The sequence below is a fragment of the Danio rerio genome, chromosome 8 (genome assembly GCF_052040795.2).
Source record: "Danio rerio strain M-AB ecotype USA chromosome 8, GRCz13ab, whole genome shotgun sequence".
Lineage (NCBI taxonomy): Eukaryota > Metazoa > Chordata > Actinopteri > Cypriniformes > Danionidae > Danio > Danio rerio.
In genome coordinates, this window is record NC_141028.1 from 61261235 (window position 1) to 61288605 (window position 27371).

The window sequence follows — 27371 nt, forward strand, 5'->3', positions numbered from 1 at the left end:
ACTATTGTTGTGTTACCATAGCAACTGTAGAATCACCACAATAGATCAATTACTATCGCTAATGTGTTACCATAGCAACTGTTGAATTATCAAAGCAGATCAATTACTATAGTTGTTGTGTTACCATAGCAACTGTAGAATCACCACAACAGATGAATTAGTATAGTTGTTGTGTTACCATAGCAACTGTAGAATCGCCACAACAGATCAGTTACTATAGTTGTTGTGTTATCATAGCAACTGTAGAATCACCACAACAGATCAATTACTATCGTTAGTGTGTTAACATAGCAACTGTTGAATCATTACAGCAGATCAATTACTATAGTTGTTGTGTTACCATAGCAACTGTAGAATCACAACAACAGATCAATTACTATAGTTGTGTTACTATAGCAACTGTAGAATCACCACAACAGATCAGTTACTATAGTTGTTGTGTTACCATAGCAACTGTAGAATCACCAAAACAGATCAGTTACTATAGTCGTTGTGTTACCATAGCAACTGTAGAATCACCACACCAGATTAATAAATTAATTAATAACAATTTCTTTCATGTGTGGTTCAAAAACACTGTAGTTTACTTGATTGAATTTACTGAAGTGATTCTACATCGTGATATATATCGTTGTCAGAATATGACAGTATATGTAATATCGCCCAGCACTAGTAATCTATATGTATCTCTGGTCTGAAAAATACAGATTACACACAGATCAGCATGTAAGTCTGTAGTGATTTTGTCATGTACTCTATTAATTAACTTGTGTTTCAGACTCAGACATCGTGAACGGGGTTTACTGGTCAGAGGCTCTCAACACAGTGTTTGTGGACAACTTTAAAAGAGACCCTTCTCTCCTATGGCAGTATTTTGGCAGCGCTCAAGGTTTCTTCAGACAGTATCCAGGTGAGTTTATATAGTGTCAAGGCAATCACATTACTGATGCAGCATTTTTAGTGTTTGAATGATTATAAAAGGGAAAGACTGTGACTGTGCTTTATTAGAGATACAGTAAATCATCAACAAAGTATGAGACGGTCAGCGCTGCTTACTCAAAAACTTGGACATTGTGTATTGCTATGAAAATATATTTTAATATCTTACATTTCAGCTACTTTTTATTTTATTTTAGATTAACGTTTGACTTATTTGTTTGTTTTTTTCTTCTTGTTTAGACAATCAAAAAATTATAATTTCTTAACAGGGCCCATAATTTTTTGCTACAGTTGCTTTTACATTTAAACAAAAAATCCAGCCAAACTAAAAGAAATACAACTTTCTTTAAAATAATAATAATAATAATAATAATAATAATAATATTAATAATAATAGTAATAATAATAATAATAATAATAATAGCAATAATAATAATAATAAATATAATAATATTAATAAAAGCATTAATAATAATAATAATAGCTATAAAAATAGTGATAATAATAATAATAATAATAATAATAATGTTACTAATAATAGCAATAATAATAATAATAATAGCAATAATAATAATAATAATAATAGTAATAATGATAATAATAATAGCAATAATAAAAATAAAAAAAATAATAATAATAAATATAATAATATTAATAATAGCATTAATAATAATAATAATAGCTATAAAAATAGTGATAATAATAATAATAATGTTATTAATAATAGCAATAATAATAATAATAATAATAATAATAATAATAATAAAAATAGCAATAAAAATAGAAATAATAATAATAATAATAATAATAATAATAATCATCATATTATTATTATTATTATTAATAATAGCAATACTACTACTACTACTACTACTACTACTAATAGTAATAGCAATAATATTAATGATGATGATAATAATAATAATAATAAATATAATAATAATAATAATAGCAATATTAATAATAATAACAACACCATTAATAATAATAATAATAAATATATAATAATAATAATAATAATAATAATAATAATAATAATAATAATAATAATAATATTAAAATAAATGAATAAATGTTTCCGGGTTCAGTCCTGCTTCTCCTGACTGATTTTTTAAATGTCAGTTGTCATACTTTAATTTTTTTTCCATGTGAATATCCTTAAAAAGCCCCTTGAAACTGCTTGGAGAGAGGCTGGTGAGCTTTTAAATGCATTATTGCTAATAAAGCTGCCTACAATCCATTTATGCAATTGATCAATTTTAATTAGCCTGCATGGAAACACATTTATATTTAAAGCGCTGCAGGCTGCTGCACTGAGTGTTTCTGAGGAGGAATTGGTTGCATGATTTATCATTAAGCTGGCTAGAGTTTTGGCATCAGATATTTTAATTACATTAAAATTTCCCCTTTTTATTGAAAACACCTCAAGCAAAGTGAGTTTCTTTGAGTTTTCTTATCAGAGACTCGGTGGCGCAGTGGTTAGCTCTGTTCCCTCACAGCAAGACGGTCTCTGGTTTGAGTCTCGGCTGGGTCAGTTGACGTTTCTGTGTGGAGTTTGCATGTTCTCCCAGTGTTGGCGTGGGTTTCCTCCGGGTGCTCCGGTTTCCACCACAGTCCAAATACATGCACTATTGGGGAACTGATCAACTAAACTGGCCGTAGTGTTTGAGTGTGTGTGTGAATATGCTGGAATAGTTGGCGGTTCATTCCACAACCCCTGATAATCAGAGACCAAGCCGAAAGGAAATGAATGAATATAAATATATATGATATATAAAAAATACTATAATATGACTGAAATCATGATTAAACAAACTAAAATAAATGATAGTTAATAGTATTGTATATTTCCCGCATCAATAGTGCAGGTATCAGCCACAAAAGGCAGCAGTAGAGAGTTGTAGATTTAATATTTTTTGACCGCGTTAGCTGATTGGCTAACATCATATGACAGTTGGGTTTAGGGGTGGAGTCAGGTAAAGGGAATCAATTCATTGGATGACTTAAAAAACACCCACAAATCCAGAAACACCCACTTTTGCTCTGCAGAGACGTCATTTTTTATTAATGAAGCCTTCCACACACACACACACACACACACACACACACACACACACACACACACACACACACACACACACACACACACACACACACACACTATTCTGTATCTTGACAGGAATGAAGTGGACGCCTGATGAACACGGAGTTCTAGAGTTTGACTGTCGAAATCGGAAATGGTAAGACATTTTGTTTGCTTCTCAATCCTCTTCGCATCCAGCTGAGGAGAAATGCAGCTTTCTTCACTCATAAGAACGCTGCAGCCATTTTGTTGTGTTTTATTTATGTTTAAAAATGAGTTGCTTGTGTTTTATTTAGTTGTACCATATTAAAATTCCAGAGGAAAGTCCTTACCCCAGGTGGAGGAGTTCACGTATCTTGAGGTTTTGTTGTGGAGTGAGGGAAGGATGGAGGTGAGATTGACAGGTGGATCTGTGCAGCAGCAGCAGTAATGCGGCTGATGTATCGGTCCATTGTGGTAAAGAAGGATCAATCTACTTTCCTACGTTCACCTACGGTCATGAGGTTTGGGTCAAGACTGAAAGGACAAGATCTCGGATACAAGCAGCCGGAATGAGTTTCCTTCACAGGGTGGCAGGGTGCACCATTCTAGATAGGGTGAGCAGCTCTGACAACTGCGAGGAGCTCTGAGTCAGGGCCGGCGCATCAATAGAGGCAACCTAGGTGGCCGAATAGAGAGGGCGGCGTCCGCAACACCTTATTCACCAGCCGCGTCCTTATTCAACCCCCCTGCTCTTCACGTTGTTAACCGGTCACTTTCATTTTCACTTATGGATTGAGGGCGACGTGATCGTCCTTTGCCTAGAGCGGCAGTTCAGCTTGCTCCGGCCCTGCTCGGAGTAGAGCCGCTGCTCCTCCAAATCCAGAGAAGTCCGCTGAGGTGGCTCGGGCATCTGTTTCGGATGCCTCCTGTACGCCTAACTAGAGAGGTGTTCCAGGTGTGCTGGAGGAAGTGTCTGGGGAGAGGGAAGTCTGGGGTTCTCTCCAAAGACTGCTGCCCCCGCGACCCGGCCCCAGAAAAGCAGCCGAAAATAAATGAATGAATCAACAATAAAATTCCCATGTAAAATGAGTGTATAGAAACAGAAACGGTTATCTTGGCTTTCTTCACAACAGCTACCTCACACACTTTTGCTGCTTATTTTGTTTTTTTTGGGGGACAACTTAATAGTTTTATGTTCAATCCACTTAATTTTGTGTAAAATGATTGGGTAAACTTAACTGATTTGTGTTTTGACAACATGATGAGAATGTTTCACATCATACATTTCTTGTCTGGGTCTTGTCTCTGGTAACACTGCTGTGTTTTTCCAGGTATATCCAGGCCGCTACGTCTCCTAAAGATGTGGTGATATTGGTGGATGTGAGCGGCAGTATGAAGGGTTTACGGCTCACCATCGCTAGACAGACCGTCTCCTCTATACTGGACACACTCGGAGACGACGACTTCTTCAACGTTATTGCTGTGAGTTTACATCAACATCAGCATCTCGCAGCATTATCACTTTTCTCGATCTTATTTTGTGAGATGCACAGATGAAGGCAGAATTATTAACCCCCTTATATGTTTTTCCCAATTTCTGTTTGACGGAGAGCAGATTTCTAAACATTACAGTTTTAATAACTCATCTCTAATCACTGATTTATTTTCTCTTTGTCATGATGACAGTAAATAATATTAGATTTGATATTCTTCAAGACACTAGTGTTCAGCTTAAAGTGACATGTAAAGGCTTCACTAGGGTAATTAGGGTAAAGTTAGGGTAATTAGGCAAGTCTTTGTATAACAGTGGTTTATTCTGGAGACAATCCAACACTAATATTGCTGAAGGGGCGAATAATATTGAGCTTAAAATGGCTTTAAAACAATTAAAAACAAAAATACTTTCTCCAGAAGAACAAATATTCTCATGAAATTCACAGGAGGGCGAATAATTTTAACCTTGACTCTATATATATTGTGTGTTTTGCAGTACAACGAGGATCTGCATTACGTGGAGCCGTGTCTGAACGGAACATTAGTTCAGGCTGACATTACCAACAAAGATGTAAGTGTGTTTACTAATATAAATATCTATTAACCGTAAATTACAATCAAAACTCAGCAAATGTAAATAACAGTATATAGCAGTCTGTGGGAACTGGAAGTTGCTGAGAGGTTTTCTATAGTTTGCTGATGTGCTTCCAACTGAAACTGAATATTGATTAGGGGGCGGGGCATTATTTCAGTATGTTAATGTACTTCTAACTGAAACTGAATATTGAGTAGGGGGCAGGGCTTTATTTCAGTATGTTGATATACTTCCAACTGAATTTGAATATTAAGTAGGGGGCGGGGCTTTATTTAAATATGGTAATGTGCTTCTAACTGAACCTGAATATTGATTAGGAGTGGGGCTTTATTTCAGTATGTTAATGTACTTCTAACTGAAACTAAATATTGAGTAGGGGCGGGGCTTTATTTCAGTATGTTAATGTACTTCTAACTGAAACTGAATATTGAGTAGGGGCGGGGCTTTATTTCAGTATGTTAATGTACTTCTAACTGAAACTGAATATTGAGTAGGGGCGGGATTTATTTCAGTATGTAAATGTACTTCTAACTGAAACTGAATTTTGATTAGGGGGCGGGGCTTTATTTCAGTATGTTGATATACTTCCAACTGAATTTGAATATTAAGTAGGGGGCGGGGCTTTATTTAAATATGTTAATGTGCTTCTAACTGAACCTGAATATTGAGTAGGGGCGGGGCTTTATTTCAGTATGTTAATGTACTTCTAACTGAAACTGAATATTGAGTAGGGGCGGGGCTTTATTTCAGTATGTTAATGTACTTCTAACTGAAACTGAATATTGAGTAGGGGCGGGGTTTATTTCAGTATGTAAATGTACTTCTAACTGAAACTGAATTTTGATTAGGGGGCGGGGCTTTATTTCAGTATGTTGATATACTTCCAACTGAATCTGAATATTGAGTAGGGGGCGGGGCTTTATTTCAGTATGTTGATATACTTCCAACTGAATTTGAATATTGAGTTGGGGGCGGGGCTTTATTTCAGTATGGTAATGTACTTCCAAATGAAACTGAATATTGAGTAGGGGACTTCCAACTAAAAATAAATATCAAGCTTTGATCCTGATTGTGGTGTTTTGGTGACTGCCGCTTTAAATTCAAATGAGTTTGTGCTCTTATCAGAAGAGGGCGGAGCTAAAAATATCTCTGTGTCCGCATAGTGGCAGATTCAAAACAAGCAGATTCCTATGCTAATGAGAGAGAGATGTGCACTAGTGGGTGGGGCTTTCCCCTTCTGATGACATGTATGAAGATAGAACGTCAATCAAATTGTTTCTGCAGACTGATTTATTTAAGTCTAACTAGAACAAACACAATTAATAATTGTTTATCATTAGAGGCTGGATTTAATTTTTTGATTTCACACAGACTTTAGGTGTAAAATAGGATATTTGAGGCTCATTACAGGAGGCAAAATTAAATATCTAAAGTACAAATATGCTAGCAAGGCAAAGAAATAAGTCAGAAGGACACAGAAGGCTGACGGATGAGCAGCACAGAGCTGGCTGTCAGAGGCAGTGTCCGGGTCATGCAGACGGGTAAGAAACAAGAAAAACTACTGTTTATTTCTGTTGTTGACTTTGAGCATCCTACAACAGCACGTTCAATCACTGTCTGGATAAAAACAGCTCCCGGATCCCCCGTGTTTCAGCTGCTTCTCTAACAGTTTGCTTCAAAACAAGTGTGCCAAAGCTGAACCCATACAGTCAGATGTGTGTTTATTTATTTCATTGTCATTCACTTTCATCAAAGTTTCCCAGGAATGCATGATGCAATTCGCCAATGCACACGTCAGAATTAAAGCATTGTTTTAGTTACACTTTACACTAAGGTTTGCATTAATTTCTGACATGAATCTTGTACAGCATATATTAATGCTATCATTACATTTACTAGTGAAGTGATGTATTTTCATTAATTAACAATAACAAAAAAGAATATACCATAGTAATTTATAGTAAATACTGTAGTGTTTTTGAATTATATAATAGTGAACTATTTGATTTTAATCTATTGTAGTGATTCTACAGTTGCTATGGTAACACAACTATAGTAATTGATCTGTTGTGGTGATTCTACAGTTGCTATGGTAACACAACTATAGTAATTGATCTGTTGTGGTGATTCTACAGTTGCTATGGTAACACAACTATAGTAATTGATCTGTTGTGGTGATTCTTTGGTTGCTATAGTAACAGAACCGTAGTAATTGATCTGTTGTGGTGATTCTTCGGTTGCTATAGTAACAGAACTGTAGTAATTGATCTGTTGTGGTGATTCTACAGTTGCTATAGTAACAGAACTGTAGTAATTGATCTGTTGTGGTGATTCTACAGTTGCTATGGTAACACAACAAATATAGTAATATAAACTAATGAGCCAGCACTGTAGTTTTGTACAACTATAGGGTATATAATACTACAACACACCACAGTTTACTGTAGTAAACACTGGAGTACACTATAGTATTTTAAGAGTTGATCAGTTCATATAATGTATAAATCAGTTAGTATAATGTGCTGTAAATGTATTTAATAAGTCAACACTATTTTAAATCAGAAGATTGGTGAAATAGTGAAAAATTAATGTAAAATAAATGTGATTAAACTATTGCAAAGTCCACATCAGGATTGGTGTGTGTTTGTGTTTCTCCCCACAGCATTTCCGCCAGCGTCTCGATAAGCTCCTCGCTAAAGGGATCGGCATGCTGGACGTGGCTCTGACAGAGGCCTTTGAGCTGCTCAGCAATGTGAGTCCACACACACACACACACACACACACACACACACACACACACACACACACACACACACAAACATACATATACACACACATATACATACACACGTATAACCACACACACAAACACACATACACACGCATATGCACACACATGTACAACTACACATGTGCGCACATACATACCGGACACACACGCTACATGTTAACACACGCTTTTATCTGTGTCCGTCTGTGTGTGTTCATCTGTCTCTGTTTGTGTGTGTGTGTGTGTGTGTTTAGTTTAATCAGACAGGCAGAGGCAGTGAGTGCAGTCAGGCTATAATGCTGGTGACAGACGGCGCAGTGGAGACATATGATGCTGTGTTCGCCGTCTACAACTGGCCTGACAGGAAGGTGAGCACAGCTTCTCCATCTACAGCTCACACACACTCTCACACACACACTTCATTCATTCATTTTCCTTCAGCTTAGTCCCTTTATTTATCAAGGGTCGGCACAGTGGAATTAACCACCAACTATTTCAATATATGTTATACACAGTGGATGCCCTTCCAGCTGCAACCCATCACTGGGAAACACCCATACACACTCATCACACACACACTCATACACTTCAGCCAATTCAGTTGATCAGTTCCCCTATAGTGCATGTGTTTGGACTGTAACCAGAGCAACCGGAGGAAACCCACGCCAACACGGGGAGAACATGCAAACTCCACACAGAAACACCAACTGACCCAGCCGGGATTCCAATCAGCGACCTTTATGCTGTGAGGCCACAGTGCTAACCACTGAGCCATGGTGTCGCCCCAAACCTCCATTTCCAGCAGTGTATATGCATGAATGTGTTTATTTATATACAAGCATCATCATAAATACACAACATTATTAAGTAAATGCAAACTTGTCTTTTGTATGCGAACCACAAATGATGACATTTAGTTATGCGACGTATATTGTGCTGATAAATGTGCAGTTTGCAGCAGTATGTGTGTGTGTGTGTGTGTGTTTCTGTGGGCTGTTCAGTTTCAGGGTGGCGTAAGATAAATGTGACATTGTGCCACCTTCATATTGCATTCATTGACAGAAACTGTGATTGCTGAATCGCCGTTCTGTGTCAGAACACATGGTGTTTTAGGGAGAATCTTCTCAGTGCGCTTTTATTATTCTCACACAAGCGCAGTAAAAGATGCTTCAGTTTGGTGACTTACAGCAGGGGAAATAAGTATTGAACGCATTGTCTTGTTTTCTCCTGGGAATAATCTCTCTACAGGAGCTGCTGACATGCAATTAAGGCATGCAATTCTCAAATGACATGCAATTCTCAAATCTGAGAAGTGAATTATGCGTGATAACACTGGAATGAGGCGAGGCAGTGGCGCAGTAGGTAGTGCTGTCGCCTCACAGCAAGAAGGTCGCTGGGTTGCTGGTTCGAACCTCGGCTCAGTTGGCGTTTCTGTGTGGAGTTTGCATGTTCTCTCTGCCTTCGTGTGGGTTTCCTCCGGGTGCTCCGGTTTCCCCCACAGTCCAAACACATGCAGTACAGGTGAAATGGGTAGGCTAAATTGTACGTAGTGTGTGAATGTGTGTGTGGATGATTCCCAGAGATGGGTTGCGGCTGGAAGGGCATCCACTGCGTAAAAACTTGCTGGATAAGTTGGCGGTTCATTCTGCTGTGGCGATTCCGGATTAATAAAGGAACTAAGCAGACAAGAAGAAACACTGGAATGACAAGAGGAGAAAGTGCTGAACTGTGTTTAATACTTTATATAAAGGCTTTTATAATGATGGCAGCTTAAAGACGCGTCTCATATGGAGAATGAAGCCTCCTGCAGTGCTCAGGTGTAAGTTTCTCTCAGTCTTCATCAGAGCGTGTAAATCTTGCTGCTTCTGTGGGTCTCCTCAATCAGATCTGAGCTTTATTCTGTATTCTCTATTGGATTCGGGTCAGGTGATTGGCTGGGCCATTCTACAGCTTGATTTTTTTTCTCTGAAAGCATCTGAGAGTCTCCTCGGCTGTGTTGTGGATGATTGTCCTGCTGAATGGTTTGATCTTCATCCTCCTGCTGATGTAGATGTTGGACTGAAGCAGCTGATCTTCATTGACACTGAGGAAGGGCAGAGGCTTGCTGAAGAACTACTGAGTGATTCCAGCTACTGTCTGGGCTTTCACTGCACAACTACTCCTACCTTTCTTCATGTGTTCAATACTTTATCCCTGCATTTTATTATGCAGAACTTCATTTGTAAACTAATTAGATTGTTTTTCTTTGTATATTTGGATTTCTTTGGTTGTTATCAACATCTGGGAAAAATTTTCAAGTCAACAGCACCTTTAGAAAGATGTTTTCTGAGAAAAATGTTTACGAGTTCAATACTTATTTTCCTGCTGTAAAAACTGCTGAAGATCTGCTCACATTCAGTCAGTTTGGAGCTTTTAAAAATGTGTTTGGTGATTTTAACGCCTACGTAAAAGTACATGAAGAAACAGGTCTGCTTTAATTGAATTTACAGATCTGCTTTAAACTAATCAACAATTTCCCAAGTGCTGTTTAACAGAGGACATGTTGTATTCTTCCTTTTGAGAAAGTCTTATTTCTTTTACTTTGGCTGGAATAAAAACATACAGTATATAATAAAAATGTAAAAACTGCTAAGGTTAATATTATTGCTAACCCCCTTAGGAAATCATTTTCTTTTTGATTAGCTACTGTTATGATCACCAGCGATCTAGAAGCTGCAGATCACTACAAATCCACCACATTATAGACTACAACTCCATATATGCACTCTGCTCACACACACCTGTTTCAAGTTTTGATGATGAGCACACACACACACACACACACACACAGACACACACACACACACACACACACATACACACACACAGCCAGAGGATCATTACAAACCGATTACATGGACTTTAAATACTACGCACACACAGACACACACACACGCACACATCTGGGCTGAGTCTTGTTTATCTGTGTATTTAACATCACGACGTGTTTTCCTTGCCTTGTCCTGCCGTGTTTTTGACTGTAGCCTTGTTTGTTTACGTTGCCTGCTGCCTGCCTTTTGATTCGTAACTTTTGATTCAGTGGCTAATTCGTAGGAATTCCTAAAATTTAATTTGTACAATTTAGTACAATTTGCTCATCGCCCAATGACGGTTGGGGTCAGGGGTGGGGGGGCTTGCCTCCTTTTCAAAATTGTACATTTTCGTATGACTGAATTCGTACAAATTAGCCACGAAACTGACAAAACGTAAAACACTCACGTTTCCTCGTGAGATCGGGCTGGTTAGCCCCTGTGTTGACCATTGCTTGCCTGACCATTCTTGTTAATAAACCCTGCGTTGGGATTGGTAACTCCGCTGTTAGCATCTCCATTGTGACAACTACAGAACGAACTACTTTTCTCCAAAAATTAACCTAGTTAAGCCTTTAAATGTCACTTTAAGCTGAAAACTAGCCTCTTGCAAAAATATCTAGTGAAATATGATGTGCTGTCATCATGGCAAAGACAAAATAATTAGTATTTAATAATATTTGATTAAAACTATTATAGTTAAATGTCATAACCTCTCCATTAAACAGCACTTGGGAATTACAATGTATTTTTGCAGCTGTTGCTAAATGTTTATGAATGACTTTCTGACATTTCCCGAGTGATACGGACTAGCTTTAATTCTTTGGTTAGCGTTGAGTAATCAAAGCTGAGTAATTAAGGAGTGAACTAATTAGGTGTAGTTCAGTTTATCTCTGTTCATTAGCTTTATCTTTAGCGTGACTGTCAGATAAGGCCAAGTCTCCTGTCGACAGGTGCGTGTTTTCCCTTACCTGATTGGTCGAGAGTCTGCCTTCGCTGATAACCTGAAGTGGATGGCCTGCGCTAATAAAGGTCAGATTTACTCATGTGTTTCTGAACCTCTTTCACATGTCTGGGTCACAAGTCAATGTGTATGTGTGTGCGCATGTTCACATCAGTGCATCTTTGTTTATTTCTGATGGATTTGTGTGTTGTGTGTCAGGTTACTTCACCCAGATCTCCACGCTGGCGGACGTACAGGAGAACGTGATGAAGTATCTGCATGTTCTCAGTCGGCCGAAAGTCATCGATCGAGAGCATGACATGGTGTGGACTGAAGCCTACATCGACAACACTGTGAGTCTCTCAGTGGAGCTTTTTCACATGTGTGTGTTTCTCTGCAGCAAAAGTGGTTGGTAGTTGGTGAACTCAGAGCACAGTGAATGGGAGAGTACAACAGATCAGTTATTTACAATCCTTTTTACAGAGATAATATTGAAAAACTCCACAATGTCGTTATCAAGGCTTTTATTAATCATTGTTTAACATTCATGTATTATTACTAATCCAAAGCTGTGTTTGGGAACATTAGATAATGTATGGAGCCAGATCAGCCTCAAAAATAATACATTTAGAATTCACAATTCACATTCACAACATTTAATTCATAAATTTAAAACTCAATTTGTAATTCAAAACACATTTCGTAAATTCCAAACTCAGTTCATAAATCCAAATTAAATGAGTAAATTCAAAACTCAATTGGTAAATTTAAAACGCAATTCGTAAATTCAAAACGCAATTTGTAAATTAAAATTTCTATTAGTAAATTCAAAACTCAATTAATAAATTCAAAGCACATTTTGAATTTCAATACTCAATTCGAAAATTCAAAACTCAATTCATAAATCGAAAACGCAATTCGTTAATTCAAAACACAATTCATAAATTCAAAACGCACTTCATAAATTCAAAACACAATTCGTTAATTCAAAACATGATTTGTAAAATTAAAACACATTTCGTAAATTCAAAAAATAATTCATAAATTCAAAACACAATTCGAATTTCAATACTCAATTCGTAAATCCAATGCTTAATTCAGAAATTCAAAACGCAATTCGTAAATTCAAAACAATTCATAAATTCAAAACGCAATTCATAAATTCAAAACACAATTCATAAATTCAAAACACAATTTGTAAAATTAAAACTTAATTCGTAAATTTAAAATGTAATTCATAAATTCAAAACGCAATTGGAATTTTAATACTCAATTCATAAATTCAAAACTCGATTCATAAAATCAAAACACAATTTGTAAAATTAAAACACAATTTGTAAATTCAAAACGTAATTTATAAATTCAAAATGCAATTCGAAATTCAAAACACCATTCATAAGTGCGCAAATCCAATTCATAAATAAAAACACAATTTGTAAATTCACGAGTAAAAGTTACAAATATTTCATCAAATGGTTTGGATTTGCATATTTATGAATGGTGTTTTAAATTTAGAAATTTGATTTGCACACTTTTGTATTGTATTTTGAATTTACGAACTGGATTTAGTAAATGTGAATTGTGCTGTGCATGTATGAGTTTTATTTTTGTCATTGTATTATTTTTGAGACTGATCTGGCTCCATAGTAATACACTGTGACTTGACGTTAACTAACAATAACAAACATAAACAAATACGGTAATAAATGTATTCCTAATGTTTGTTTACATTAGTAAATACATTAACTAACATTATGCGAACTCAAAGTGTCGATAAAAATCAAGTCATATTAAAATAAAAGACCAAACCCAAAGAGTAAATGATTCCTATCCAGACACATCTTTCAGAGCAGCTCTAATAAATGTGTCCACACAATGGTTTGATGGCAGTTTGTGTTTTGTCTTTGTAGCGTTCGCAGGCTCAGAAGGTAAAATCTGATCGTGATTAACGGTGTTTCTTCACCACACATGAACTCATTGAGCGATCATGATCATGAGTGTTTGTGCATACTGTCTGAAGATTTCCTCCTCTATTTCAGTGTTTGTGTCTTGCTGCATACTTGATTTCACAGTGTATCTGGATTCAGATTGTCCTTTGTGTGTGTGTGAGTGTGTGTGTGTGTGTCTGTGTGTATGATGAGAAATGGCTTGGTCATACTTTTTTTACTTGGATAAAATACATAAAAGTGCAGCAGGGGAGATGCTTTAAGTATTGAACACGTCACCATTTTCCCCAGAAAACATTCATTCATTCATTTTCTTGTCGGTTTAGTCCCTTTATTAATCCGGGATCGCCACAGCGGAATGAACCATCAACAAGATTATTTTGCTTGTTTGACTGTTTATTTCCGGAAAACAAGACTATATTTAGCGCTCGTCTAGAAAATGCTTCTTGATTTAAGAATTTTCAGATATCTGGAATAGAAACTAGACTAAAACTTAAGTATTAAGAGCATTTATTGCAGTGTGTGTCTCTGAATCTGAGCTGTTGTTGTGCTTAAAAATTCTCTCCACAACCAAGAACAATCCTCCATCATTTCACAGGCCATTTACTCCCGCAGAGACAGAAAACCAGGAGGAATTCTGCAGATCTCACACAGTTTACCGTGATATCTCTCTTCCATAAAAAATATTGTGAAAATGCACAGCTGAAGATAGCCTTTACTTTTTCAGTGCTTGTTAACAGATGCTTTTCGACAAATCTAAACTATTTATTTTCTCTTCTCCATGATGACAGCACATAATATTAGACTAGATATACTTTAAAGACACTGGTATTCAGCTTAAAGTGACATTTAAAGGCTTCACTAGGGTAATTAGGGTAATAAGGCAAGTTATTGGACGAGAGGAGCTTAGTTTTGTAGTCAATTGAAAAAAAAAAACAGTTCATAAAGAGACAGTTCATGTCATCATCGCCAATAGCCTAGTACAGGAGTGCCCAAACTCAGTCCTGGAGGGTCGCTCCAGCTCCCTTCACACACCTCCCTGGAAGTTTCTAGTATACCTAGAAAGAGCTTGATTAGCTGGTTCAGGTGTGTTTAATTGGGGTTGGAACCATAAATATGCAGCACAACAGCCCGAGTTTGCCCTGACTTAGTGGTTAGTTCATCAACATATAGCATATATATATATATATATATATATATATATATATATATATATATATATATATATATATATATATATATATATATATATATATATATATATATATATATATATATATAGTGCTTGCAGTGACTTGAGTTCGATTCCCGGCTCGAGGTGCTGATTCTAACTCTGCTCCCCACTCTTTCGTGTCTGTAAATCTCCACTGTCCTATCAATAAGAACAGGTCACCCGAAAATGAAACTTACCGTTTACTCTCTGTCAAGTGTTCCCAAATCTTTATGAGTTTTTTAATTCTATTGAGCACAACAGAAGATAGTTTGCAGAATGCTGAAAATCAGTAACCATTGACTTCCATATTGTTTTGGAATCATTGATGGAAGTTCCTGAAAGTTCCATTGCTTGAACATTTTTCTAAATATCTTCTTTTGCATTCAACAGAAAGATTTGACACAAGTAAAACATGTACATTCAGATTTTTGTGTGAACTATCACTTTAAAGCAGGGGTCACCAATCTCTGTCCTGGAGTGCCGGTTTCCCAGCAGGGTTTAGCTCCAACTTGCCTCAACACTCCTGCCTGGATGTTTCTAGTATACCTAGTAAGAGCTTGATTAGCTTGTTCAGGTGTGTTTGATTAGGGTTGGAGCTAAAATCTCCAGGAACAAGTTTGGTGACCCCCTGCTTTAAATTATCTAATAGATTGACTTTAGCATTTTTATTTATTTTTATTTTATTAAACTTTATTTATTTGTATATGTGTGCTGTTTTATTTTATTACAGCCCTAACTTATAGAAATAAGACTTTCTCCAGAAGAAAAAAAATAATAATATTAATAATAATAGCAAATACTTTGAAAATGTTGTTTTTGTTAAACAACACTTGGAAAATAGTTGACACATATATAACTTTAATAAGAGGATGAGTGTTGTCTTTACCTGTAGAATTGTTATAAGTTCACCTAAATCAGGGGTGGCCAACGCTGTTCCTGGAGAGCCACCTTCCTGCAGATTTCAGTTGCTACCCATATCAAACACACCTGAACCAATTAATTAGGACCTGAACACCACGTGATAATAACAGACAGGTGTGTTTGATATGGGTTGCAACTGAACTCTGCAGGAGGGTGGCTCTCCAGGAACAGGGTTGGCCACCCCTGACCTAAATGATTAATATGTTTAAATTATGCTGTAGTTAATTTGCTCACACTTTACGTTAAGGTGTCATTAGTTGATGCATTTACTAACATGAACTAATAATCAACGATACTTGCACAGCATTTATTAATCACAGTTCGACATTTACTAATGCATTATTAACATACAAATTCATGCTTGTTAACATTAGTCAATGCACCAAGAGTTCACTGTATTTTCATGAACAAATCCTGTAATAAATGCTAATGTTTTTTCATGTTAGTAAATGCATTAACTAACACCACCTGACTGTAAAGTGTTTATTTATGGACTAATTTTAAGGCTTTTTTTAAAGTAAAGTCCACCAATGTTTTTAGTGCAGTGTGTGTGTGTGTGTGTTGTCGGAGTGTTTACAGATCATGACTTCATCAGATGAGTGTTTGTGCATGAGCTGTGAACATGCATGTGTGTTTCTGCTGTCAGGGGAAGCAAACACTGCCATTTTGTATTTGGATGCAGATGATGAGGCTGTTTATCCGCAGCTGCGCCGCATCCGTCCACACCTGAGCATGAGTCCCGCTCGGGGATTCATTGCACCTCACTCTCACATTATGCATGCTCAGTGTTCACGTGCTCTTTGGTGAACTGTGTGGTTTTTACAGTGTATTAGTTCTGATGAAGTGTTGTACCTTCTTCTAGTTATTGTTTACTTGATCATACTTTATCTTCACGCATACTTTATTATAGTAAATTATATGTGGCTGTAAGGTGTGCCATGTTGTCTTGTCTTTTATTTTGTAGTTTAGTCTACCTGTTTCCTGTCCTGCTTTCGCCATGTGCCCCTTTGTGTGTGTGTGTGTGTGTGTGTGTTCATTGGCTGAGTTAGTCTAATGTCTTGTTCTTCATTGGTCATGTGTCTGGTTTCTCTTTGGTTGAATCATGTCATGTGATCTTTAGTGTTTCATACGTGTACCCTCATGTTTCCTTGCTCTTGGTTTAGCTTTGTTTGTGTAACCTCTCTCTCTCTCTCTCATTAACTAATACTACCTTATTGTAAAGTGTTACCTACAGAAGCTTGATGTTTCTGTAGTTTTGATTTGTTTGCACTGGGAGTAAAAGCTGCAGGCTTTTCTTCAGTTTAGGTCACGTTTAGAAAAGCACTTGTAGCAGGCAATGAATGTCACTGATGTGTGTGTGTGTGTGTGTGTGTGTTTGTTTGTGTAGCTGGAAGACGCTCAGGGTCCAGTGCTCATGACTACCGTGGCCATGCCTGTGTTCAGCACCAAAAACGAGACCGTGAGTGATCATAAGCTCTCACTGCTGGGGTGGTAATTGTTAATATTGTTGAGAATCCTCTGAAATGTCTCATTCTGTCTATCAGTTCTGGTTCTGTTCAAATTAATAAACAACTTTGTAACGTAGGAGATTGGAAAACAATGACTAAATCACTTCCAGTCGGTGGTTGATCGATTATTTTAATCATTTATTCAAGTTATTCGTTCAAAATAGATGATTCATTTAGAAATGAGGCACATGACTGTCTTTATGAATGGATCATTGAGTCATTGACTCAAATGATTTGTTCAATATAGCGGATTTATTTAGAAATAAAGCATGTGATGGATCTTATGAATAGATAATTAAATCATTGATTAAATCATTCATTCAGAAACCGACTCATTCAAACTATTTGTTCAAAATAGCTGATTCATTTAGAAATGAGGCAAGTGACTCTTTAATGAATGAATCATTTAATCATTTAATTGTTGACTCAAATGATTCAATTCAGAAACAAAATCGTTCATTGAAACTTTTTGGTGGAAAAAATAACTCATTTAGAGTCATTTAGAGTCATTTAGAAATGAGGCGAGTTACTCTTTATGAATGAATCATTGAATCATTGACTCAAACAATTCTTTCAGCTATAGATGCGTTAGTTTAAACTATTCATTCAAAATGACTGAGTCATTTAGAAATGAGGTGAGTTACTCTTTATGAATGAATCATTGAATCATTGACTCAAACGATTCTTTTAGCAACAGATGGTTTAATTCAAAATAACCGAGTCATTTAGAAATGAGGTGAGTTACTCTTTATGGATGAATCATTGAGTCATTGACATAAACGATTCTTTTAGCAACAGATGCTTTAATTCAAACTATTCATTCTAAATAACTGAGTCGTTTAGAAATGAGATGAGTTACTCTTTATGAATGAATCATTGAATCATTGACTCAAACGATTCTTTTAGCAACAGATGCTTTAATTCGAACTATTCATTCACAATAACTGAGTCATTTAGAAGTGAGGCAAGTGACTCTTTATGAATGAATCATTGAATCAATGACTCAAACGATTCTTTTAGCAACAGATGTGTTAATTCAAACTATACATTCAAAATAACTGAATCATTTAGAAATGAGGCACTCTCTACATGTGAAGTGAGGCAAGTGACTCTTTAATGAAAAGATAATTTCATTATTTAATCATTGACTCAAATGATTCATTCAAAAACAAAATCATTCATTCAAACTATTCGTTTAAAATATAACTGATTCATTTAGAAATGAGGCTCTTTATGATTGAAGCACTGAATCATGACTCGAACGATTCATTATAAAACTGAATCATTTATTGAAGCATCCAAAACGAACACTAAAAACTTGATGAGCGGTATGCTCAGAAATCAATGCTATTAGACCTAATATCAAAATGTGAATCACTAGAACATGATAAGTGGTTTGCTGTATTATGTTGTCTCATGTTGGTTGTTTTCAGAGGAATAAAGGGATTCTTCTTGGAGTGGTCGGCACAGATGTACCAGTGTCAGAAATCCTGAAGGCCATCCCCAAATACAAGGTACACGATACACACGTCAGATGATTCTATATGAAGACTTGTTCAGTAGAGGACAACATATTAAGGAAAGGAAACATAAGCCTGTCTGCATCACCCTTTCCTAGTGAATGTGCACTTGAGTGGAGATATATTTACAAAGCAAATGGTTTTATACTGATTTGATCCCATTAAAAGCCTCTGCTACACTATTAAAAGCCATAATATGGTTACAAGTGCAGACATACATTAATATAACCAACAAACAATCAGTCATTTCACAATACTAGCGAAGAACACACACACACACACACGCACATTCACTCTGAGGTTCAAACACACACACACATTCACTCTCAGGCACACACATACATGCAAACTCACACAAATCACACTCATATGCATGCATGCACATATACACACACAGTTTGAATGCTTTATGGTGACTTTCATAGACATTTCATTGAACATTCTGTCCGTTCTCCCCTAAATTCAGCATTTTTACTTTAAAACCAGCATTTATTACAGTGTTTATACACAAGGTTTTTTATTTTTCCCACCAGATAATAAAAAACTATAATTATGCATTAATATTCTTCTGGGGATATTTTGTCCCCACAATGCAGGAATACCTACACCAAACGCACACATTGTACGAGTATAAAATGCTAAATAGAGGTGAGACTTTCAGCAGGGAGCTGATAATTACAGTCACTATCTGTCCTGAAACACACACACACACACACACACACACACACACACACACACACACACACACACACATGGTTGAGTGACTGCGATGGTTGATAATGAGCACAGTAAGTGTGTTAAGTGCTGCGTCTCACTGAACTGCTCACACTTAAAATCAAAGTGCTCTGCTTATAAACTGCTGTCTTCATGAGTAAAAGAGGAAAACTCTGAGGACGAAATAGACGCTGCAGAAGCCACAATAAGGCTGTGTTGTTTCTAGTCCAAATAACTAAATATTTCAAAATCAAGAAGCATTTTTATCAAATATGGTTTTGTTTTCAGAAATACTGAGTCAATTATAAGTGAGTTTTTCATTAAAGTGCACCTGTTATGCAAAAAATACTTTCATTAGGGGTTTAAACACAGCAGTGTGTCAGCAGCGTGTGAAAATAATCAGCTTTTAATGGTGAATATTAATTAATTACGTTTGTTCTAATCAGTCTGCAGAAACACTGTGATTGACATTCTCCCTTTAAACAAGTCATCAGAGGGGGAAAGCCCCGCCCACTAGTGCCCATCTCTCCCTCATTAGCATAGGATTGTTTTTGAATCTGCCACTATGCTGACACATTTGCATATGTAGCTCCGCCCTCTTCTGAAAAGAGCACAATCTCATTTGCATTTAAAGCGACAGTCACCAAAACTCCACTATTAGGAGCAAAGCCTGAAAGGGTCAGTTACAGAGAGCTGGAGAACATCATCTGTGTGCTATTACTTCGCACACACTCTAGAGACATCAGAGACTTAAAGTACATCTTGTAAAAGGGGCAGAATAGGTCTCATTTAAGACACAACCACATGTTCTGGAATCTGTTGTGTCATAGGATGCATAAACTCCGCCTCCACCAAAGATTGATGCCGCCTTCTACTGCACTGCCTGTTTAGCCATGCAAATATGCAAATCAGTCAGCCAGTCAGAGCAGTGGGCGTTTACTTCTGAGTCTACAATCGGCCTCACTGATTGGACCACCTTGGCGTTATTATTGAAACACAAAATACCAAAAGCAGCCCGTATAAAAAATGACATCTTAAAGAGGAGCTGACATGCAAAATTCACTTCTGTAAGGGGTTTAATCCCAGTTGTGTGGCAGTGATGTGTGAATATCTCCAGCCTCTAATGATAAACATTAATTAGTTTTATTTACTATAATCAGACTTGATCAAATCAGTCTGCAGAAACACTTTGATTGACGTTCCCCCTTTGTACATGTCATCAGAGGGGGAAAGCCCCGCCCACTAGTGCACATCTCTCCCTCATTAGCATATGACATTAGTCTAGTGTTTGAATCTGCCACTATGCTGACACATAGTGCGTTCATAGCTCCGCCCTCTTCTGAAAAGAGCACAATCTCATTTGCATTTAAAGCGACAGTCACCAAAACTCCACTATTAGGAGCAAAGCCTGAAAGGGTCAGTTTCAGAGAGCTGGAGAGCTGTGTGCTATTCTCAGCTCAAACACACACACACACTCTCTAGAGACATCAGAGACACATTTTAGATCTTGTAAAAAGGGGCAGAATAAGTAAGAGGGGTAAACTGATGGTGTCTTTAAAGAGCTGGAGACTATAGCACTGTAAATATGTGACAGTATCTGTGTATGGCTGTCATTTATTTCTTTGTCTGCTCTCAGCTGGGAATCCATGGGTATGCCTTTGCCATCACCAACAACGGATACATCCTCACCCATCCGGACCTGCAGCCGCTGGTAATGTATGTCTGAAGGGAATGGAGAGAGCGTCTCATCAGAGCCATTGTGCTGACAGCTGTGCACACTAAAGAGGGTCTGACAGAAGATGAGACGAGGAAACACTCCATTCACAGCCACAAATGCAGAATCAGAGAGCGCGGGTCAACAGTGTGTCCGTAAACAAAGCCGTTCGGCAGTCAGAGAGAGAGAAAGCGCTGGAAAAGACAACTTTAACTTGTTTTACTCAAGAGTTTTTGTCTGGTTTCTAGTCCTAATATCTAAATTCTCTTAAATTAAGAAGCATTTTCTAGACAAGCACTAATTATTGTGTTGTTTTCAGAAATAATGAGTCCAAATGAAGAGTTTTTTCTTAAAGAAAGCAAAATAATCTGACAATAGGGGAAGAAAAATAATCTTGTTTTCACCTTGGCGTAAGTTTATTTTTCTTACCCCATTGTTAGAATGTTTTGGTTTGCGGCATGTAAAACATGCTAGAATAGTTGGCGGTTCATTCCACTGTGGCGACCCCTGTTAAATAAGGGACTAAGCCGAAGGAAAATGAATGCATGAGTTTTGTATAATGTTTTAAGGTTACAGTAGTAGCAGCACTCATGCTTTGGGTGTTGGCAGCTTCAATAACATCTCCTCAGAAGAGTGATAACTGTCCTCAAGTCAGTTCTGAGAGAAGTCTCAGTCAACTGCAGGCATTATTAAAGCAGTTGTTTATTTAGACCCCCAAAAATGCTGTGAAATGTACTGCTATTTTGGTAGCCAGCAAGAATTGCCACAGAAAACCCTTAATTTAATTTATTCTCATTTAAAAAGAGTCTCCCTGTAGTTTAATTCTACCAGCAGAGGGCAGTATTTACCCACACACACACATATGCATATACACACAGATCCAGGGAAAGGCTATAATTTAATAAACCTTTATGCAACAGGCATTCATTTACATTAGTCATAGAGACCAATTGATTTGAATGAATATATTGTATTGTCACTTGTTTCTCAATATGTCTGCTGTTCTGTGTTTTCAGTATGAAGAAGGGAAAAAGAGGAGAAAGTCCAGTTACAGCAGCGCAGATCTGTCCGAGGTGGAGTGGGAGGACAAGGAGGACGAGGTGTCTGTGATTATTAATAAAAAAAACATATATAATGTGTGTGTATGTATGTATGTATATATATATATATATATATATATATATATATATATATATATATATATATATATATATATATATATATATATATATATATATATATATATATATATATATATGTGTGTGTCAAAATGATTAGCCTCCTAATACATTTTAATTCCTTCATAATGTTTCTCCGATTTCTGTATAATGGAGAGATTTTGTTCAACACATGTATAATCATAATAGTTTTAATAACTCATTTTCTATCTATCTATCTATCTATCTATCTATCTATCTATCTATCTATCTATCTATCTATCTATCTATCTATCTATCTATCTATCTATCTATCTATCTATCTATCTATCTATCTATCGTTCTATCTATCGTTCTATCGTTCTATCTATCCATCCATCCATCCATCCATCCATCCATCCATCCATCTATCTATCTGTGTAGAAAGTTTTTATTTGATTTGATATTTTCATGTAGTGTGTTTTGTAATCAAACACTGAACAGAGCACACATTAAAAGGCCTTTAAGCGTCTGCAGTTGTTCTCAGCCTTCATTAGTGTGGGAGGAGACATATGTTCAGGACACCCGCAGTGCTTCTGCTGCATGTCCTGCTGTTCAACTACATGCACACAGAGAATACATCTATTTCTTTTATTTAAGATCGGGAGATTCACCAGAAAAACGTGTTCAGGTGTTTTCGGGACTGTCCAGAAAACCTCTGTATGACTGTAATGAAATGTTATTTTTTATTATGGAGAAAAGTAAAAAAAGGAGTCGATTCCAGCGCTGTTGTGGATGAGTTTTACCATCAATCATTTATCAGTTCAGTAGCACACAACTTTAAATTCCTGTTAATGAAAATGTATGTATGGATATTGATGTACGGATGTGTTTCATTGTTTGATTGTCAGATGTGCTTTTTCTCTCTCAGCTGCGTAACGCTATGGTGAACAGACAGACGGGAAGCTTCTCTATGAAAGTCAAGAAAACTGTGGATAAAGGGGCAAGAAACTTCACCTAAACACACATACACATACACACACACACACACACACACACACACACACACGCATACACACAAACACACACACACGCATACAGTGAAGACAAAATAATGAACAGTGGTTTGTTCTGTAGACAATCAGAAAAAAACATCCCAAAAACTCGACATTCTTCAGGGAGCTAATTTTTTTTATTTAAAGTTTTTAGATTTGTTTTTTTACTTTAATTACTTATTTATTCGTTTGTTTGTTTTACTGGCTTGTTTGTATGTTTACTTACTGATTTACTTACCTGTTTGCTTGCTGGTTTGTTTGTTTGTTTGTTTACTTGTTTATTTAAATGTTTTTTTGCTTGCTTGTTTGTTATTTTACGTACTGATTTACTTGTTTGTTTACCTGTTTCTTTGTTTGCTTACTTGTTTGTTCGATTACTTGCTTGTTTGTTTTACTTACTGATTACTTATTTGTTTGTTTACTTGCTTGCTTGTTTCTTTATTTACGTGTTTGTTTGTTTACTTGTTTGTTTGTTTGTTTGTTTTCTTGTTTGTTTGCTCGTTTGTTTGTTTGTTTGTTTGTTTGCTTGTTTATTTAATTGTTTGTTTGTTTACTTGTTTGCTTACTGACTGATTTATTTGTTCATTTGTTTACTTACTGAATTACTTGTTTGTTTGCTTGCTTGCTTGTTTACCAACTTTTTTGTTTATTTATTTACTTGCTTGTTTATTTGTTTGTTTTCTTTGTTTGTTTACTTACATGTTTGTTTGTTTGTTTGCTTGCTTGTTTGTTTGTTTGTTTGTTTGCTTGCTTGCTTGTTTGTTACATACTGATTTACTTGTTTGTTTGCTTGTTTGTTTACTTGTTTGTTTGTTTACATGTCTGTTTGTTTGCTTGCTTGTTTGTTACCTACTGATTCACTTGTTTGTTTGTTTGTTTGTGTGCTTGATTGTTTGTTTACTTGTTTGTTTATTTCAACCTAACTAAAAGAAATAAAACTTTCTTCAGAAGAAAAATATAGGAAATATTCTGAGAAATGTCCTCGCTATGTTAAACAGCACTTATAATATTATTATGAATAAAGACACTACCATACAGAGTTTTTCTTTCATTCTCTTATAGTGTTTGTGTGTGTTTGTGTTTCAGAAGCGGGTGCTTGTTCTTCACAATGATTACTACTACACAGACATTAAAGGAACGCCCTTCAGGTGATATATGTTGGTTTCTGTTTCTTTACATTCAAAGTATAGTGTAAAACAACAAGAAAACTGGAGATTAAAGAGTTGTTACCATAACAACTGCAGAATCACCACAACAGATCCATTACTATAGTTGTTGAGTAACCTTAGCAACAATAGAGTCGCATCACCGCAACAGATCAATTACTGCAGTTGCTGTGTTACCATAGCAACTGTAGAATGCCACGAAAGATCAATTACAGCCGTTGTTGTGTTACCATAGCAACTGTAGAATCACCACAACAGATCAATTACAGCCGTTGTTGTGTTACCATAGCAACTGTAGAATCACCACAACAGATTAAGTCTAGTAAATATAAGTATAACTACACAATGTTTCTCTGGTTTTCAGCTTAGGAGTGGCTCTGTCTGGAGGTCACGGCAAATATGTCTTCAGAGGAAATATCTCTGTTGAAGAAGGTAACTATACGTGGAACTACAATTCTGCCTGTGTTGGGCACGTTACTTCAAAAAAATTAGTTATAGTTACTAGATACTTCTATCAAATAGTAAATGAGTTAGTGACTGTATAACATTGTAACATTGTTATTAACATAACTATATAAATGCAAATAAACACTTAGTAACATTGGTATAAAAGGAACTAATCTCTAGGGCCAGACGAAATCTGCGGACGATTTCTGGTGAGAATTTTGGTAAAAATCTGCAGATTTTGGGAGCATCATAACTAAAACCCTATTATGTTAAATAAAAAATAAAATCATTTTATTTAATGTTTAAAATGCAAATCCGATGAGATTGACTTTATTTGGTAAACAAAACAAGTCTCCCCTATAATATCTCTACAAAAAGACTGAAAATGTGACTGCACAAACTGCATTGTGCCAAAATCCGATGAACATTTCCATATTAGTCAATAAAATTACTGTAATTAATGTAAAAACTTAATTAATATAGATTTACACACATTTACACAAGTAAATAAACAGAATTAATGATGGGCTAAAAATCTGTGGAATTCTGCGAAATTCTGTAGAAAATCTCCAGAATTCTGCGTGCGCAGATTCCGTGTGGGCCTACTAATCAGTTAGGGAACGTCACTATTGCGTTACATTTAAAAATAAAAAAACTGGAACTAATCTAACAGAATAACTTTAACCACAGTGTAAATATTAAAGCATTCATTCATTCATTTTCCTTCATCTCAGTCCCTTATTCATCAGGTGTTGCCACAACGGAATGAACCAACAACTATTCCAGGATATGTTTTACACAGCGGATGCCCTTCCAGCTGTAATCCAGTGCTGGGAAACACCCATACACACTCAATTGATCAACTAAATTGGCCATAGTGTATGAGTGTGTGTGTGTGAATGAGTGTTTCCCGATACTGGGTTGCAGCCGGAAGGACATCCGCTGTGTAAAACATATGCCGGATAAGTTGCCAGTTGATTCCGCTGTGGCGACCCCTGATTAAGCTGGACGGGCATCCGCTGTGTAATGCATATACTGGAGTAGTTGGCGGTTCATTCCGCTGTGGCGAATAAAGGGACTGAACAGAAGGCAAATGAATGAATATATAATTGATTGATTGTGATGAATGTTCATTTTGCTGATCAGGGATTCTGCTAAACAGATGCATGTCCTTCTGTTTCAGGGCTGCATGATTTGGAGCATCCAGACGTTGCATTAGCAGATGAATGGTACAGCAGGCTATTTTATTTACATATTTTATTCAGCTCTTTATGTGTATGCCGATTGAAGTATATGGCGTGCGTGCGTGCGTGTGTGACTGATGTTTTTCAGGACATACTGTAACACAGAGGAACATCCAGACCATCCCGTGCTCTCTCAGATTGAAGCCATTAAGCTGTATTTCAATGGAGAAGAGCATCTGAAGTGTGAGTGACCTGCAGACCGAGACGAGTTTTGCTAATAGTGACTCTTTATTTCTTGCTTGTTTGTGTTCATGCATGTCTTGTTGTAGTTGTTTTTCCACCAATTCCAGAAACCCTTCAGAAACGACTGTTAAACACTGTTTATTAGTCAGCTGGAGGTTTGGTTGGGGAGTTCAGAAAATTGGCCGTAGTGTATGGAGTGTGTGTGTGTGTGTGTGTGTGTGTGTGTGTGTGTGTGTGTGTGTGTGTGTGTGTGTGTGTGTGTGTGTGTGTGTGTGTGTGTGTGTGTGTGTGTGAATGAGTGTGTAAGAGTGTTTCCCAGTACTGGGTTGCAGCTCAAAGGGCATCCTCTGTGTAAAGCATATGCTGGAATAGTTGGCGGTTCATTCCGCTGTGGCGACCCCTGATGAATAAGGGACTAAGCCATAGTGAAATGAATGAATGAATGATCATGGGGCGTCTCTTTTCATTCATTCATTTTCTAGTCGGCTTAGTCCCTTTATTAATCCGGGGTCGCCACAGCGGAATGAACCGCCAACTTATCCAGCAAGTTTTTACGCAGCGGATGCCCTTCCAGCCACAACCCATCTCTGGGAAAGGGCGTCTCTTTTGCCTTACTTAAATGAGTTATTTGTGTGTGTGTGTGTGTGTGTGTGTGTGTGTGTGTGTGTGTGTATGTGTGTGTGTGTGCATATATGTTTATGCATGCGTCCATACGTGCATGTGTGTTTGTGTATGTGTGTGTGTCTGTTAGTGCATGTGTGTGTGCGTGCATGCATGTGAGCATGTGTTTTGTGTGTTTGTGTGTGTGTGTGCATATATGTGTATGCATGCGTCCATACGTGCATGTGTGTTTGTGTATGTGTGTGTGTCTGTTAGTGCATGTGTGTGTGCATGCATGCATGTTAGCATGTGTTTTTTGTGTTTGTGTGTGTGTGCATATATGTGTGTG

At 36.7% G+C, this 27371-nt stretch overlaps 2 protein-coding genes across 3 annotated transcripts in view; both read left to right on the forward strand.

Annotated features, from left to right (window-relative positions):
* mmp23ba (matrix metallopeptidase 23ba) overlaps positions 1 to 27371 on the forward strand; it is a 568642-nt gene that overhangs the window by 171611 nt on the left and 369660 nt on the right. The gene's annotated exons all lie outside the window — the stretch shown is intronic.
* The window catches only part of cacna2d3a (calcium voltage-gated channel auxiliary subunit alpha2delta 3a), a 104967-nt gene that overhangs the window by 35641 nt on the left and 41955 nt on the right, over positions 1 to 27371 (forward strand). The window contains exons 6-23 of one of the 2 annotated variants that reach the window (XM_087265618.2): positions 779 to 910; positions 3119 to 3179; positions 4336 to 4486; positions 4995 to 5069; positions 7756 to 7845; positions 8118 to 8231; positions 11666 to 11744; positions 11875 to 12008; positions 13566 to 13583; positions 17123 to 17194; positions 18677 to 18757; positions 21114 to 21188; positions 22208 to 22291; positions 23259 to 23330; positions 24469 to 24530; positions 24913 to 24980; positions 26179 to 26224; positions 26328 to 26422. In XM_087265618.2, coding sequence (XP_087121744.1) covers positions 779 to 910; positions 3119 to 3179; positions 4336 to 4486; positions 4995 to 5069; positions 7756 to 7845; positions 8118 to 8231; positions 11666 to 11744; positions 11875 to 12008; positions 13566 to 13583; positions 17123 to 17194; positions 18677 to 18757; positions 21114 to 21188; positions 22208 to 22291; positions 23259 to 23330; positions 24469 to 24530; positions 24913 to 24980; positions 26179 to 26224; positions 26328 to 26422 — 1509 coding nt within the window. The remainder of the gene's footprint in view (positions 1 to 778; positions 911 to 3118; positions 3180 to 4335; positions 4487 to 4994; positions 5070 to 7755; positions 7846 to 8117; positions 8232 to 11665; positions 11745 to 11874; positions 12009 to 13565; positions 13584 to 17122; positions 17195 to 18676; positions 18758 to 21113; positions 21189 to 22207; positions 22292 to 23258; positions 23331 to 24468; positions 24531 to 24912; positions 24981 to 26178; positions 26225 to 26327; positions 26423 to 27371) is intronic. The other variant, XM_087265619.2, reaches the window with a different exon arrangement.